Source organism: Spea bombifrons, chromosome 6, assembly GCF_027358695.1.
Source record: "Spea bombifrons isolate aSpeBom1 chromosome 6, aSpeBom1.2.pri, whole genome shotgun sequence".
Classification (NCBI taxonomy): domain Eukaryota; kingdom Metazoa; phylum Chordata; class Amphibia; order Anura; family Pelobatidae; genus Spea; species Spea bombifrons.
The window spans coordinates 11,499,268-11,514,449 of record NC_071092.1 but is presented as its reverse complement, the minus strand read 5'-3'; the positions used below and the strand labels follow the sequence as shown (position 1 = coordinate 11,514,449).

Below are 15,182 nucleotides of genomic sequence, written 5' to 3'. Positions count from 1 at the left end.
TGGTGCCAACACCACAGCCTTTTCCACAGTTATGTTTTTAAAAATCTCTTTGGGATACAGACTAATTTTCTCATGGAAACGGGCAGAATGTGAATGTCATAGGGTTAAGGTATTTGAAAAGGATGACCATTTGTCAAATCATACTGAGAACAGAAGTATAAATGAGATCAGTGATTTCACAACCTTCTGGGTTCTTTGAAGAGACAAAATTGTAAATTGGCTTGATTTCACATGAGGTCATCAATGGGTCGCAGTTATGTCACATACACACACAGGCTACCCTGTTGCTCGATTTTATTTTTTTAATAATTATTAAAATAAAACGGCTTAGATGCTCCAGAACAATGGTGATATGCAGTATGACGTTTGCACCCATTACTTTTAGATTGGAGGTAAGGGTTTTCAGAAGGGATGCAGCATAATAAAATTTGATAAAAGCCAATGATGAATGATGTTACTTGATGAATGCAACATCTGGAATCACTCCCTCTGCCTGCAGATCAAAGAAAATAAAATTGTGAATTAACATGTCGATTAGAAACTGCAAAAAAAAAAGTAAAAAAAATGCTTAGGAAAGAGAAAAAAAAAACAAACTTGTCTCCAGCGTGCATTACCTTAAATTTCATAAAAATCTGGGCTGCCCGCTCAAAATCCCAAGCATTTTCCTGAAGACACCTAAATAAATAAAAAGCATATGAAATCTGGCTATGAACAGCATTCAGGAAAGGACATTAAGCAATATCTAAGTCAAAAGAACATTCTTGAGAATCACATTTTATTTAATGTTTTCTCACTTTTGAGACCACTCTGCATTCATGCCCGAGAACTGAATAAAAGCTTGAAGCATGTCCTGAGGTACAGGTGGTTGGGCAGATACAGCACTACTGGAAGGTGTGGGAGCTGGAGCAGCAAATGCTCTGTGGCTCTCTTCGGTGGTGGCATTCCTTATGAATTGTTCATCATTGACCAGCAGGAGCCTGATTTAAAAAAGGAAGAAAACATATTTGACTACATGTACATTTATATTTTTATGCAAAAAAAATAAAATAAGATCTTTAAGTTCAAACGTACCCTCCATCATGGCCGGGCACAGCTACAAAGACACGAGAGAACGCAAGCACGGTGTCACTTGACTGGCCATACACTGAAAAGAGACATTTGTCATATCAATAAGTTGATTATTTGAATACAAGACCGTGTTTTTTTCATACCATAAAGACAGACATCTTTCTTAATGTTTTTAATTAGATTTTCTTTTTCCATATCTGATGTACATAAAAAGTATACATTTTGTTCACAACAAGACAAGTAGGTTCTTTTCTTAAAATTATAGAAATAGAAAAAATTAGCTCTAATATAATGCTATATAGGCACCACTGGTAAACAACAAATCAATTTGTTTGGCATCATTGGTTTAAAGTAATACTACATACCTAAATTGTATTTCTTTTTTTTTTTTTTCTTTTTTAAAAACATTCTTTCAAAAAAAAAAATATATAAATTTTTACTTGTGGGGGTAGGCTTAAAAATATTGGGATGCATACATGGAAAATGCATGGAAACGGTTAAAATACCAGCATTTGAAATACCTTGGGCTGTCTAGTTTTCAAAAATATATGGTTTGATCGGGTAAATTGGATTGGCCGGCTTCAGAGGTACCCGAAATAGGACATGCGTGCAGAGTTTTTAACATGTCAAAATTCCAATTTGAAAAACGCATACCTCGGAAAAGTGGGCTTTTAGTCCCTGAACAACCTAACATATGGTTTGATGGAGTAAGTTGCATTGGTCGGCTTCAAAGACACCCGAAATAGCACATGGGGCAGAATGTCCAAAATGGTTTTGAAATAGCAAAACACTACTGGTACTTATTGCCCCATAACGTGCAGAAGAAAAAAAAATTGGGTATTTCAAAACTGAGGACAAATAGTAGAATCTCTTTAGCAGGTATTTTCATTGGTTTTAGCAGATGAGTAAAATATTTTAAAAAATAAAATAAAATTACCATATTTTAGCATTTTTTTATTGTAAATTACATATGATAAAAATAATGGTATCTAAAGAAAGCCCCACTTGTCCTGAACAAAATATATAACGTGTGTGGGTGTACAAAATGAGAGAGAAGAAGATTACAGCTAAACAGTAACACTGAAAAACGCATTGTCCCAAAATGTACTACGAATAAGAAACAGTCTTGTCATTAAGGGGTTAAGGAATCTGAGATCTACTTACTTTTAAAAATTCCATTGACAGTGAAGCAAAGCAGTGTGTTCTGTAGTAAAAAAACCCAAAACAAAACCATTTGATTTATAGCCTGCTCACTTAAGTTCTCAGGCAAAGTTAAGATACTGAATAGGAAAAGAATACGAAAAATGGGATAAGATTGCTATATGCCACTAAGGAAAAAAATATAGCAATGGAAACAATGAGCAGCCAAGAAAAAACACATAAATTAATTTTAAAAAAATTAAGAAATAAAAATCTGGAAGAGATAAGCTGAAATGCAAAGATGGAAGGACAAAAGAGAAAGTGACAGAAGAATTGCAAGAAACAGGTACAAATAAGAGCAAGTGCAAACTAACCGACTGGGAAACAATATCCACTACAAATGAGTGGAGGTCATGTTGGGTCCTTGGGAGCTCGTTCAGGAAGCCAACAACATTCGGGCGCTTGTGTTTAATTAGTTTACTACAGACAGCTAAAAAAAGAAAAAAAAGGAACTTTTTTTTAGATGTGGTTAAGGTTTGTACATCAACACACAATGGTATTAGGTCTGAGAACTTACATGGATCTTTGAGTTTCTTAATATTTCGACTTCCCTGCAAATATGGCTCAAGCCTGCTCCTATGTGTCAAAATATATGGATTAGTTGGAGAAAAGGTTCTGGATCTTGAAATGGAAAGCATGGGGCAGGGAATTACTCACGTGATGGGGTTTTGCCCTTGAAGCCAGGGAATGCTGATGGAGCAGCACACTTCATCATGGAGAAACTTCAGCAGGCTCTGTCTATCTTCTCCGTCATAACAGGCATAATATCTTCATTAGGATTGAGGGAATAGAAGAAAGATGAAAACGGATAAAGAGAAAAGTAATACCGAGAACTATGGGAAGAGCTGAAGAATACGAATTCCACCTGAAATATATTGCAAAGAATGAACTTGACAGACCTATTTAAATTTTAAATATAACATTTTGTGACAGAAAACAAAAACCAAGAGAAAAATGGTTGTGTGTAATGGGAGGTTGGGGATACTCACTGCTGTAGAAATTGTAGAATGAAAACTTTCAATTCATCGCTGTTCAAGAAACTCCCCTGAGAACAAGAAGCAGGTACATATGATGTATATATCATCAAGCATCAGAACCACACCCTATGTACAGACAGACAAACTCACCTTGCTTGTAGGGAGTGTGAGAGTTTCATCCTCAAATATGATTGGTGGTGGAAGTTCAAGACCATCCTAAAAAAGAAAGAGGACACTGTTAAAAGGAAAAAATCTTTACTAGTTGTAACCCAGTGCAGTTATTTTGTCTAATAACATTACAGCTGGGTTGTCATGGATACTGACCTTTCCTTCCAGCACCAGGTTACTTGTCTCCTCTGAGCCAATCAGTATCTCAATGGGACATATGTCAGTTTGCCTAAGCTAGGGAATGTTTCTCAGCCTATCAGAGGAGAGGGTCTAGGAAGAAGCTTCTGGAAGAGCAGAGCTAAGCAGGGGAGTGAAGGAGGAAGAGAGACAGACTGTCCTCCCTGCTGCCTTTAGTGTGTGTACTGCTGACATCCAAGCAGTACATTGAAGTAGAAGTGTGCAGAGAATACAGCATGGTGCTGTATGCTTCCTGAGTGAGAGTGAGAGACTGCAAGTACCCAGAGCGTCCAAGTCCTGCATCCTGTACCAGTGAGGTGAAAGCAGAGCTGCAGACAGACATCTGTGTGGGAAGACAGTTATACTCTCAGCCAGGAGGTTAAAGGGGCAGCATCCCAGAGCTGCCTGAAGACACTAAGGAGAGGTACTTAACTAATATATATCAACATATATATATACTTTTCTCCCCGGGTAGCGCTACCTGCATCAAGGGCCCCAACAGTGCACCAACACTGGGACATCTGGGTGGGAAGAACACCTACATTTGGGGTGGGGGAGCGGGTGTTGGCAGTTATCTGTGTTAAATATATATATATTCTCAGGACTGTTTACCCACTGCTAGAACTGAACTTCATAGGCACAGCAGCTGGGTCTTTATATTATAATACCTGTTTATTTCAATATAGTCTATAAATAATTTGCATTTTAGTTGTGTGTGTTATTTTCTTGTGTGAAAGGGGCCATTTCTCAGTGGGTGGGTTCCCCTACTCAACATAGTACAAATCACTGAGTGGAGGCACTGCATAAAGAAAGAAGATGTCCCGATCTCCCAGCAATTGCGGAGGCTCAGGTTTCCTGTCACCAGCGTCACTGAAATTTGTAACTACCAGCCTGACAGCGGAGCAAGGTAAAAAAAGGGTTACATAGTATAAATCAAGGCCAATATATAACAAAGACTCACCAGGCGCATTAGTTTGGGAAAGCGTTGACGCACAGCTCTGCCATCCACGGTGAGTGGGCACCATGTAAGAATATACAAGAGAGAAACATACAATGTCAGTTCCAGCACTCAACAACACCCATCTCATAGAATGCAAGCTCAGTGACTAGGAACTCCCTTTTCCATTACACGAGGGGTGGTATAACCACACTGACCGGTGGAGATGCAGTAAAATTGATTGATTTAACTGAAGCAGCCAGTCATTATTATGTTTAGAATGTAGTCCGTTTGCTAGCTTTTGTGGACATGAAGCACCAAAGTAATACATCTCACAAAAGCAGAAAATGGTAATTTCACTGGTGTAGGATAATGTTTTGTAGAATACATTTTCTCCCACAGCTGCCTACTAGACTCGCGCAAGCGGACCATGAGTCGGTCAAATACGTTTTGTTTCATTTTTGGTCTGTTTTCAAAGAATTTTGGTTTAGACACAATTTGGAGGGCTTTTCCCATTTTAAACCAAATTTGTTATTAACCATTTCATGCTCTCTCATACTCTCTTTGAATGGCTACCTAACTTCTACACAGAGCACTTCCATGCCAGCATCTCCTTTCCTGCAGCATCGCTTTCTCTCACAAGGTGGAGCCGTTGGACGCTCCCTCATTCCTCCATCGAGGAGTCAGGATAAGGCTGTAACCAGAGCTCCACCCTTTTCTGTAAGCACTCGGAGGCAGGAATGACACAGATTCATGGGGAGGTGCAGAAACACTTTGGCTACAAACCTGTCAGCAATGTTCTGGTCTCTAAGAGTACTACAGCAAAACAGTGAAGCAACATGGACATCCTCTCCCATGTCCTACCAATGGAGGAGAGGCTGTGCTCAGAGGCTCCACTCTTTTGGATGTACTCCTGGAGGCCTGATTCATAGAGCCAATACCCGGAAGAAGCAGACAAAGACAGAACGTGAGAGGCAAAAAATAAAATCAGTGCTACGAGAAAGGACATTCATAGAAATTGGCAAACTTCATTCAAATTCATTTGTACAAAACTCCAATGCACAAGTATACTGCCACCCATATTTTCCTTGCCTTGTAGACTTCATTGTGGCACAAACAGCATTTAATCAACACTTTTAATGATTCTTCCTTAAATTTGTTTTAGCTGCCAATCATCTGGGGTGAATCATACAAAGATTACCATGCAGGGGAGAGGAGCTGGTATTCTAAATTATACTATCGAACCAGAAACAATTCTCCTTCGAATATTTGTATTTTAAAAGTGTTTCAATTTCATTTTAAAGAGCTTTTAAAAACGTTCCATCAATTACACAGTGGATCACACTGTTTAACCACAGTGGCAAGGTCTAGCGTTGTAGATAATGAGTAAATAGAATATATTAAAAAAAAGAAGTAGAGATTAAAAGAATATGAAAAAGCTGTAAAGTTTATACCATGTAGCGTTGACATTAGTTTATTGCAGGATGTGCGTGCACAGAGACGGTGTGGGGGTAGAACAAAGATTGGCACATGAGGAATGCAAAGCTTTCAGACCTCCGAACGTCTACTGCTGCCAACCACAACCCTCATCCACCTCTTCCATGTTTAATTTGCTTCAGCTTCATTATGGGGCCCAATAGTGGGTAAGCTCCACAAGACAACTCTCTTAGGGCATTATGACATGTCGCATTGATCTCCTCTCAGGAAGACCTTATTCTAGGTTTCTAAACTACCACGTCACATGTGGCTTGTAGTTTTCTCCCCCTCCTCGCAGGAAGTGGGTGTATGCATGTGCAAGGTGGAGAACGACAGCAGATTCAATACTCTTACTGACCAACATCTGAACGCCAGCCTCGAACTCAAAACTCTTCTCACGGCTGTTTTCAGGTCTGCTTTAGGTTGGCCCTCTTCAAGGGGGGTCTTACCCGTCGTCATAGACCAAACAACCACATTCATCAAGAGAGAGGCAAGTTCATAAAGTCGGAAATTGAGGTTTATTAGGACACTCATTTTATTGGTTAAGGTACAGAGTGAGGGTACTTATTGGTAAAAGAACCCCAACAGCATTGCACAAGGAAGGTGAGATGGATGAGGAGAGGAGGCTGGTGCAGGTTCCAGTATGTGCTCATGAGTATGTGTTGTAATTCTATGATGCAAGTAGAACAGGTGTGTGAAAATGTGATGGGGAAAACACAAAGGCAGAAAATCAACAAGAAAGATGATGCAATAAAAAAGGATGAAAAATAAACTTCTGCAATAATAAAAAAAGGTATATATTATCCTACAGCGTAAACTCTGACACTCAGGCCAAATATGGATGTTAAGCGATTATTTCATAGAAGTAATTACATTATAGGGCAGCTCTTTTTCAAAGTGGAAGTTACAAATCAGAACTATGTAAACATCCCACCAAATAAGTATATGTGCCCCAATCCTGCATGGAAATCCTTAGATAAACCCAGCAATGCGTATATATATTTTGTTCAAGTGCTCCCCTATATTTGCAACCAGTCAAATGTACTAAAGATTGAAATTACATGGCAAACGCCACAATGCACAGACACAAAGCATTTACTACAAAATTTCTTGAAATAAGTCTTGCCAAAAGGTTTTTCTTGGTTAACCGGATTTAACCCCTATTATTTTTTTGGGTTTTAAATACAAATCACAGATTCATATCAAGCCTTCTCTAGCCACTCCCAGAACCATGAGGAGCTGATCTTAAAGTATTTACAAGCTGTGAATTCCCAACATTCTCCTTATCTATCTACCACGTTGTAGAACCGTTCACTGACCTGATGTAGACTGCCTCATCATAGAAGTTGCCACAAAGTGGGTTTCCATCAAGCCAAAGTTCCTCAAGCTTCAATCCCTTGATTACATCCAGCTCCCGCTCAGTCTTCAACTGCACGAAGCAAAAAGAATCAGAGTGACTTGTACAGACCATTCCTGCACCTACACTTCTTAATTCCCCACGTGAACCTGGGCAGCTGGCTGGACAGACCATCGTTTCTCCACAGACATCCGTGATATCCTTTTATTTAATCTGTCCTTTCCCCTAAAAGTACTTCTGCAGATAGCTATTCTGTCTTTATGATGAGGCCTTAACAGGGCACTCAGCACAGTAATTAAAAGGTGACAGTTCATTAAACGCCTGTACTATCCATGCTACATAAAAGGGGAACAATTTACTAAATACTCCAGATAAGTAATTGTGCTTCTCAAGTATGTAAGTAAATGTAAATGACCTTACCATGTTGTTGGACAAGCGCAGGATCTTTAAGTTAGGTGCTTTGTTATGAATTTCTGCCATGTAATCCAGTTTGTAGATTGTATTGTTGCTGATATCCAATGACAACAACTGGAAGAATAAAGAACAATGGATTTATGGGAAGTGTGTGGGGGCCATGACTGTAGACAGAAACAATTTAAACGAAGGTGCTCCTAAACCTCCCTTTGCAAATTCATGGGGTGATTCTGCAGAATCTCCCATATGCATTCCCACCTTCCAGCTGTTTTCTGTTTTGAAGATATGTTCGAATAAACTGGTGATAAACTTACTGTTGCTTAGGACAAGCAGACTGTCACAGTTAGTGGTCCTACACAATGGGAGTAATTTAATATGCACTCTTTATTTGGACTGTTACTTTAAATCCTCAAGTATTTCAGAATAATGCGTGCATTGGTTCGATTGAAAGTAGACTTGTGCATTCGTCTTCGGGCGAACATGGAAACGAACACGAAGAGTGCGTTTTCGTGTTCGTTCCGAAGACACGCCGAAGAGAAGACGGCGGCGGTAAAACGTAGGCGAAGACGAAGACACACACCACGAAGATCTTCGTGATTGTCTTCGTCTTCATCTACCATTCCCCCCCCTTCTATCTTACCTTGTCTTGTCTGCGCGGCATCGCGGCAGTTCCCGGAAGTGGAAATCCGCAGGTTCGCCGTCACGGGTTACAGGGCAGTGTGAATGAGCCTATTGGTCGCCTACAGGGACCTCCTCTGGCATCAACCAATTGGTTGATGCCAGAGAAAGACCCTGCAGGTGACCAATAGGCTCACTCGCACAGTCTTTGTAGCCCCTGACAGCGAACCTATGGATTTCCGCTCCCGTTAACCCCTTCGATGCTGCGTTATCTAACACAGCATCGAAGGGGTTAACGGGAGCGGAAATCCATAGGTTAAAGGGCCGTGCAAGCGACCAATAGGCTCACTTGCATGGCCCCTTAACCCTTTAAAAAAAAGTTAACCCCCAACTAATTGAACAGGGAGGGAGACCAGTGGCATCGGCAGTGCCAATGCCACTGGTCTCCCTCCCTGTTCAATTAGTTAAATGTCCGTACGAGCGACTTTATTGGTCGCTCGTACGGACATTTAACCCGGCACAGACTAACTAATTGAACAGGGAGGGAGAGCAGTGGCATCGCTCTCCCTCCCTGTTCAATTAGTTAAAGACCAGTGGCATCGGCAGGGCAAGTTGCAGCATTGGGGTTTTAAAACCCCAATGCTGCAACTTACCCTGCTGATGCCACTGGTCTCCCTCCCTGTACAGATAGTTAAATGTCCGTACGAGCGACTTTATTGGTCGCTCGTACGGACATTTAACCCGGCACATACTAACTAATTGAACAGGGAGGGAGACCAGTGGCATCGGTCTCCCTGTCTCCCTCCCTGTTCAATTGGTTAAAGACCAGTGGCATCGGCAGGGCAAGTTGCAGCATTGGGGTTTTAGGCTCCTGATGCTGTAACTTACCCGGCACATCCCACTGGTCTCCCTGTTCTATCAGTTAAATGTCCGTACGAGCGACCAATAAAGTCGTTCGTACGGACATTTAACTGATAGAACAGGGAGACCAGTGGGATGTGCCGGGTAAGTTGTAGCATTGGGGTTTTAAAAGTCTGCACGAGCGACCAACAGAGTCGCTCGTGCAGACTTTTAAAACCGAAATGCTGCAACTTACCCGGCACATCCCACTGGTCTCCCTGTTCTATCAGTTAAATGTCCGTACGAACGACTTTATTGGTCGCTCGTACGGACATTTAACTGATAGAACAGGGAGACCAGTGGGATGTGCCGGGTAAGTTACAGCATCAGGAGCCTAAAAGTCTGTACGAGCGACCAACAGAGTCGCTCGTACAGACTTTTAAAATCCCAATGCTGCAACTTACCCGGCAGATCCCACTGGTCTCCCTGTTCTATCAGTTAATAAATGATAGAACAGGGAGACCAGCGGGATCTGCCGAACAATTACGGCACCAAGAGTATAACAGTCTGTACGAGCGACCCTATTGGTCGCCAGCAGGGGGCTCGTCTGCCATCAACCAATGGCAGACGAGCCCCCTGCTGACGACCAATAGAGTTGCTCATACGGACATTTAAACTCCTGGCGCCAGAGCGGCTTTAACCCCGTTTTAACCCCTTAACCGGGGAAAACGAAGAAAACCCGAGCACGAAGAATGCCCGCGAATATTTGCCCGAAGAGAAGACAGGACCAGGCGAATATTCGCGGAATACGAAGTTTTTTTTTTTTTTGCCGAAGACGAGCACGAAGACGAACACGAAGAGCCCCCTGGTGCCCAAGTCTAATTGAAAGGAGAATGTGTGAATGTATGCTGCTGTGGTTGAGAATGGAATTGTATTTACACTGGTATAGCGGAGAACGGTCAGTATGATTTAAAGTGGTCAGTGAGTTTGTGTTTTCATTAGCATAAGGTAGTCAGTAGGTGTGTGTCAATCTAGCTGAAAACAGTGTGTGAGTTTGTGGGTCTCAGAATGGTCAATATGGTTAACAGCGGTCAGAACGTATGTGGGTCAGTCTAACGAAATGATTCTGCTTGCAGTTATCCAGGGACAAGGAATTTTCTTAGCTTGCTTTAAGTCCCTGTCTGCTACCACCAACGAGACAGTTTAGTGAGGTCCAGCTAGACAAATTCTCCACCTCACAGAACAGCAAATTTCAGGCCCAAATTCTCAGTTATTTCAAACAAGCCAATATACCAAATACAACACATTAGTTCACATATGTATCTTCTGTATGTCAGAAATTTGACAAGTCTATGAAGGTAACTGGGATATACATACCTCTGGTACATTTTCCTCTATAATCTGCAGCATTGCTTGCATACAGCGCCTTCTGTTCAGAACCAGATCTACTTTGTTTGCAACCAAGTCTAGTTAAGAGAATGCAAAAAAAAAAAAAAGCCACAAAATGAATAAACAGGAATAAAGCAAATACATGGGATGAAGAGAGGCGTCAGTACCTGGGTCACTTCTCAAAGATTTCATATCCAGTGCCACGGTGGCACCATCATATCTCTTCTGCATGCAGTTCTGAGGAACATATAAAACAAGTAAATAAAAGGCAACATTGCAGATTAAGGTGGGGAAAAAGTAAGGAAAACTTACTTAGAACCCCATAAACCTTACATCCAACAATCCATTTATAGGTGTACCTTAAAATGTCTTATTTCTTCATCTTTCATAAAAACACGAAACTGCTTGGCAACAGGACGTAGACACGGGTGCGTCAAGACCGTAATCTAATAATAAAAAAGTAAAGCTATGGAATACAATGTTTGAGAACAGAAGAGAGACAGAATATATATATATATATATATATATATATATATATATATATATATATAATATTACAATTACAAAGACCTTTTTCTGTAGGAGTGTGGAAAGAAATACATCAAGATAAGCTTAATGTGTAAGGTCACTAACGTTTACCTTAAAATTCTCTCTGTCCGTGCATGTCCTGGAGATATCTTTCAAAGCTTTGGCAACGGCAGCATCATCCACATAAAAGTGAGCGTGGGAATGATGGCAATGATACTGAATGAAAGAATACACACCGCATGGGTAAAGTGTACAAGGTGGGCGACAAGAGCCAAAAAGAGAAAGCAAAGTAGAAAAACTAGTACAACAAAATATACAGAACTACAAGTACACGAAAAAAGCCAACTATACCTGAATTGGAATAAATGGTAGACTGCAGGCATTTTGCAACACGCTAATCAACCAGTCTCTCTCATATTTTTCTCCATGAGGAACCTGGATGGGATAAAGAAAAAAATATGTGAATTATGTTTGTTTACATCATCATTAACTGACATAAGAAACATTCAGGAAGCAGGGAATTAAGAGACTGCTGGGACAGGAAGGAATATCAAGTTATTCTGGACAAACTGCTTGATGCTGTTGACAGGTCAGTATATTATCTTTATAATAGTGCCACATATTCCAACACATACACCCATTATTACCGTTATTTTGTGCCACGACCCTCGGCCATCGCTAGCCTCTGCTCTGTTAGGGCGAGTGGCATCGGAAGAGTGTATCTTATGTTTTCTTCCCAAACGTCCAGGTTTATTATCTCGCCGCCTTGCTCCACGACTGTATGGGGTGCTACAATAGGGCGAGAAAAAAAAAAGTAATTAGGAACCGTTCTGTGCCATTCTTCAAAAGTCTATAACGAATTAACTCACAATCTTGAATGTGAAGAGCCATGAGCATCACTCACAGCTGTATCCAAGTCATCATAATCCAACTGAGAACGGGGATTGGGTCCATAACCACCACCTCTTTGATAGTTGTAGGAGCTTTCGCCCAAAAGTTTGCCTCTAAAGGACCCCCCTCCTTTGAGTTTCTCCATAGAAAGTCCTAACCGGTCACCGTACTCTGACAAAGCAGGAAAATAGATCATAAATATAATATCAAAATACCAGCAAAATAAAATAATTACACTTTATCTGCTCTCTTTTAAATCCAACAACGTAATTCAATAAACATAATAATAATAATGTGACATGCTTGGATTAAGAAAGATCTGCTGCCCGCAGAAACTTTTCTTCTACTTGGAGCGAGTGCGTCGCCAGAGGGCAACACATCAGGGGGCAGAGTGGCATATAGGAGAAATACGGCATATCTGGGGCAGAGTGGCATATAGGAGAAATACGGCATATCTGGGGCAGAGTGGCATATAGGAGGAATACGGCATATCTGGGGCAGAGTGGCATATAGAAGGAATACGGCATATCTGGGGGCAGAGTGGCATATAGGAGGAATACGGCATATCTAGGGGCAGAGTGGCATATAGGAGGAATACGGCATATCTGGGGCAGAGTGGCATATAGGAGGAATACGGCATATCTGGGGGCAGAGTGGCAAGCTGGGGGTCAGATGTGCATAATCGGGGGGCAGGTTGGCAAATAAAAGAATACAAACAAGAGGCATTTTTCTCAAAGTTTTTTGTATTTAATATGAAAAAATAGTTTACGTATGAATATTTTACCAATAAAATTTTAGGTATTGAACCTAGTTTTGGAAATATTGTATTTGGGTTCTTGTAGCTATATTTATTATGTCAGTAAAATAAGAAGGCGAATAGAGAAATGTCATTGTGATAAAGACCATTAATTAAAAATGTTAACGAAAATTTTAAGTTCCTTATTTTTGCTGTTTTGTGGGGTTTTTTTTCTTTTTAACACCCAGTTTGTATATTTCAAAAAAAAATAAATTGCATATTGAAAATAGTTAGTTGTAGCCCTAAAATCATTTTTGTATCAGGACAAATAGATTGTCACGAGGGCTACCATTTTAGTCCCTAGGACAAGTAGTTTTTTTACATTTCCATTTGGAGGGAAAATGAATTACCCCAAATTATCCGTTAAACAAAAAAATAGTTTTCCAAATATGAGCGATTAACCTATTAAACCGAAATCAGTTCTGATATAGCCGTTTATACTTCTTTACTGACAAGTTGTTCTAAATATGAAATCTTCACCTGGCAGCAAGAATGAGTCTTTACATTTAAAAATCATGATTTTAATCAAGTATTACTGACTGGCGTTTTAATTGACTTGATATAAATCAATGGAAACCTAAAATTGCTCAATAAATAAAGCAGAATAAGATAACAGTAAATGGGACATTTAAAGAAGGCATCAACCAGCAAACACAACTTTCTGGCTCCTCTACCCTTTCAGCTTCTATACACAGAAAACCCAAATGCTGACAATAACTAAATGTTGCATCACCAGCTTGTTACCACCTCCTTATTACACAGTTACCTAGCAACGCATAATGAAGAAAAGGTCTCGTCGTAATAAAATGTTTGACAAACACATTTGAAATCACTATAAGCAAAGCATAACAAAAAACACATGCGGTACAGGTAATAATTTAGGAATAGCGCCTGAGATAACTGAATTTAGGGGTTGGATTCCAACTATTTTACAGGTTAATGCAAAGATTTCCTATTAAAAAAACCCAAGCATTCAAAACGCAAAATATTGTGGATCACCTCCAGACACAAATGTGTTTTGGTGTCTAGCAAGGTTACAACATCATATTAAACCAGCTGTTCAGCACAAGGTGAAGATGCGCTCTCATTACAACGGGGCTAAATGCATTTGAATAAAATGTGACAGTTAGACTCACAAAACACCTAAAAGTTCCCAACTTCCTGCCATCATTTCATATGCTTAGAAATACGAACAATCAGTCAAACCAATACCAAAGCCCGCCTTTACCACGGCAAAACACAAATTCAACTACAAAATACAACAGGTGAGCCTTACGGCTATAGGACCGGCGACCATCCGCCATCCCAGTCGCTCGCCGACTCACTTCCCTTGAGGAATCGGCATTCCACGTCCACCGAACGCTTATCTGGGAAACAATTTAGGCTGCGGCCGGAGACAAATACAGCTACATTAGAATGAGGCACTCACAAAACAACAACACAAAGGTAATTACATCGTAACAGGCGTACGCAGACGTCAGTAATGCTTTGTGACATTGGTACGCACGCGTGTTGGGATGGCGGTTAGTTTCAATTATATTCCGAAACTTTATTTGAAGCTACATTGACAATTGACAGACGTGAGTAAACCATGACAAATATGGTACTTCAGATGGCTGGAGAGACGCACACACTAGAGGAAGCTCGACTAGTTGCAAAGGGTAAATATCATATATCCAAATATATATGGCTTACCCTTTCCAGTTCAATACAAGGGCGAAGACGAGTAACGCTCTTGTGGCAGCTTTCATTTAATTACATTTTTGTCAATCTAATCTCTCATGCATTTTGGATGGGATTGATTGCAGTGGCAACACACCTGTCGATGTGTCCTGGGGTTTAAAGAGCGGGTATCATCTCCTGTTTAGGGCAAAAGGGCCATCACTATGCAAGGTTAAGGGGGGTGGTCTCAGCTGCTGCGGAGCCTCCTAGCAATTATTGTTAACTAGAGAAATATTATTCGCTAATGAATTTTCAGCATGGGGGATGTAGTTTCACATTAACCAGTATCTCTGACTAGCAAAATGTTCTGCATTAGGTGTTAATGTGTATTTTTCAACTTGTCCAAAATCATTAAAAATTAAACCAGACTTAATTGCAATCTGTCCACGGTATGAATAATGGAAACTCAAGAGACAGCGCTAAGATAAGTATAAAAACAAATATTTTCATAAATACAAAGAAAAAACATACATATATAAAACAATACAGAAATGAATACAGAAATACCAATTAATGATATATAATAAAATTTCAAAAAGTAAAATACTCAAAGAGTACCGTATTTGCTCGATTATAAGATGACCCTGATTATAAGACGACCCCCCAAAATCTGAATATTAATTT

The 15,182-nt window shown here is 40.2% G+C and overlaps 1 protein-coding gene across 1 annotated transcript; it reads right to left on the bottom strand.

Annotated features, from left to right (window-relative positions):
• Window positions 1-441: 441 nt before the first annotated feature.
• On the bottom strand, window positions 442-14,587 carry LOC128500517 (nuclear RNA export factor 1-like). Its single transcript, XM_053469679.1, has 22 exons — window positions 14,532-14,587; window positions 14,162-14,220; window positions 12,019-12,211; window positions 11,797-11,938; window positions 11,501-11,584; window positions 11,261-11,365; window positions 10,981-11,067; window positions 10,789-10,858; window positions 10,610-10,698; window positions 7,781-7,888; window positions 7,323-7,432; window positions 4,552-4,588; window positions 3,396-3,461; window positions 3,258-3,313; window positions 2,926-3,036; window positions 2,786-2,844; window positions 2,583-2,698; window positions 2,233-2,272; window positions 1,072-1,144; window positions 795-977; window positions 615-675; window positions 442-493 (listed from the first exon to the last, which is right to left on the bottom strand). Exons 1-22 carry the CDS (start codon window positions 14,585-14,587, stop codon window positions 455-457), a joined length of 1,944 nt encoding a protein of 647 aa, XP_053325654.1. The 3' UTR covers window positions 442-454.
• Window positions 14,588-15,182: the final 595 nt, after the last annotated feature.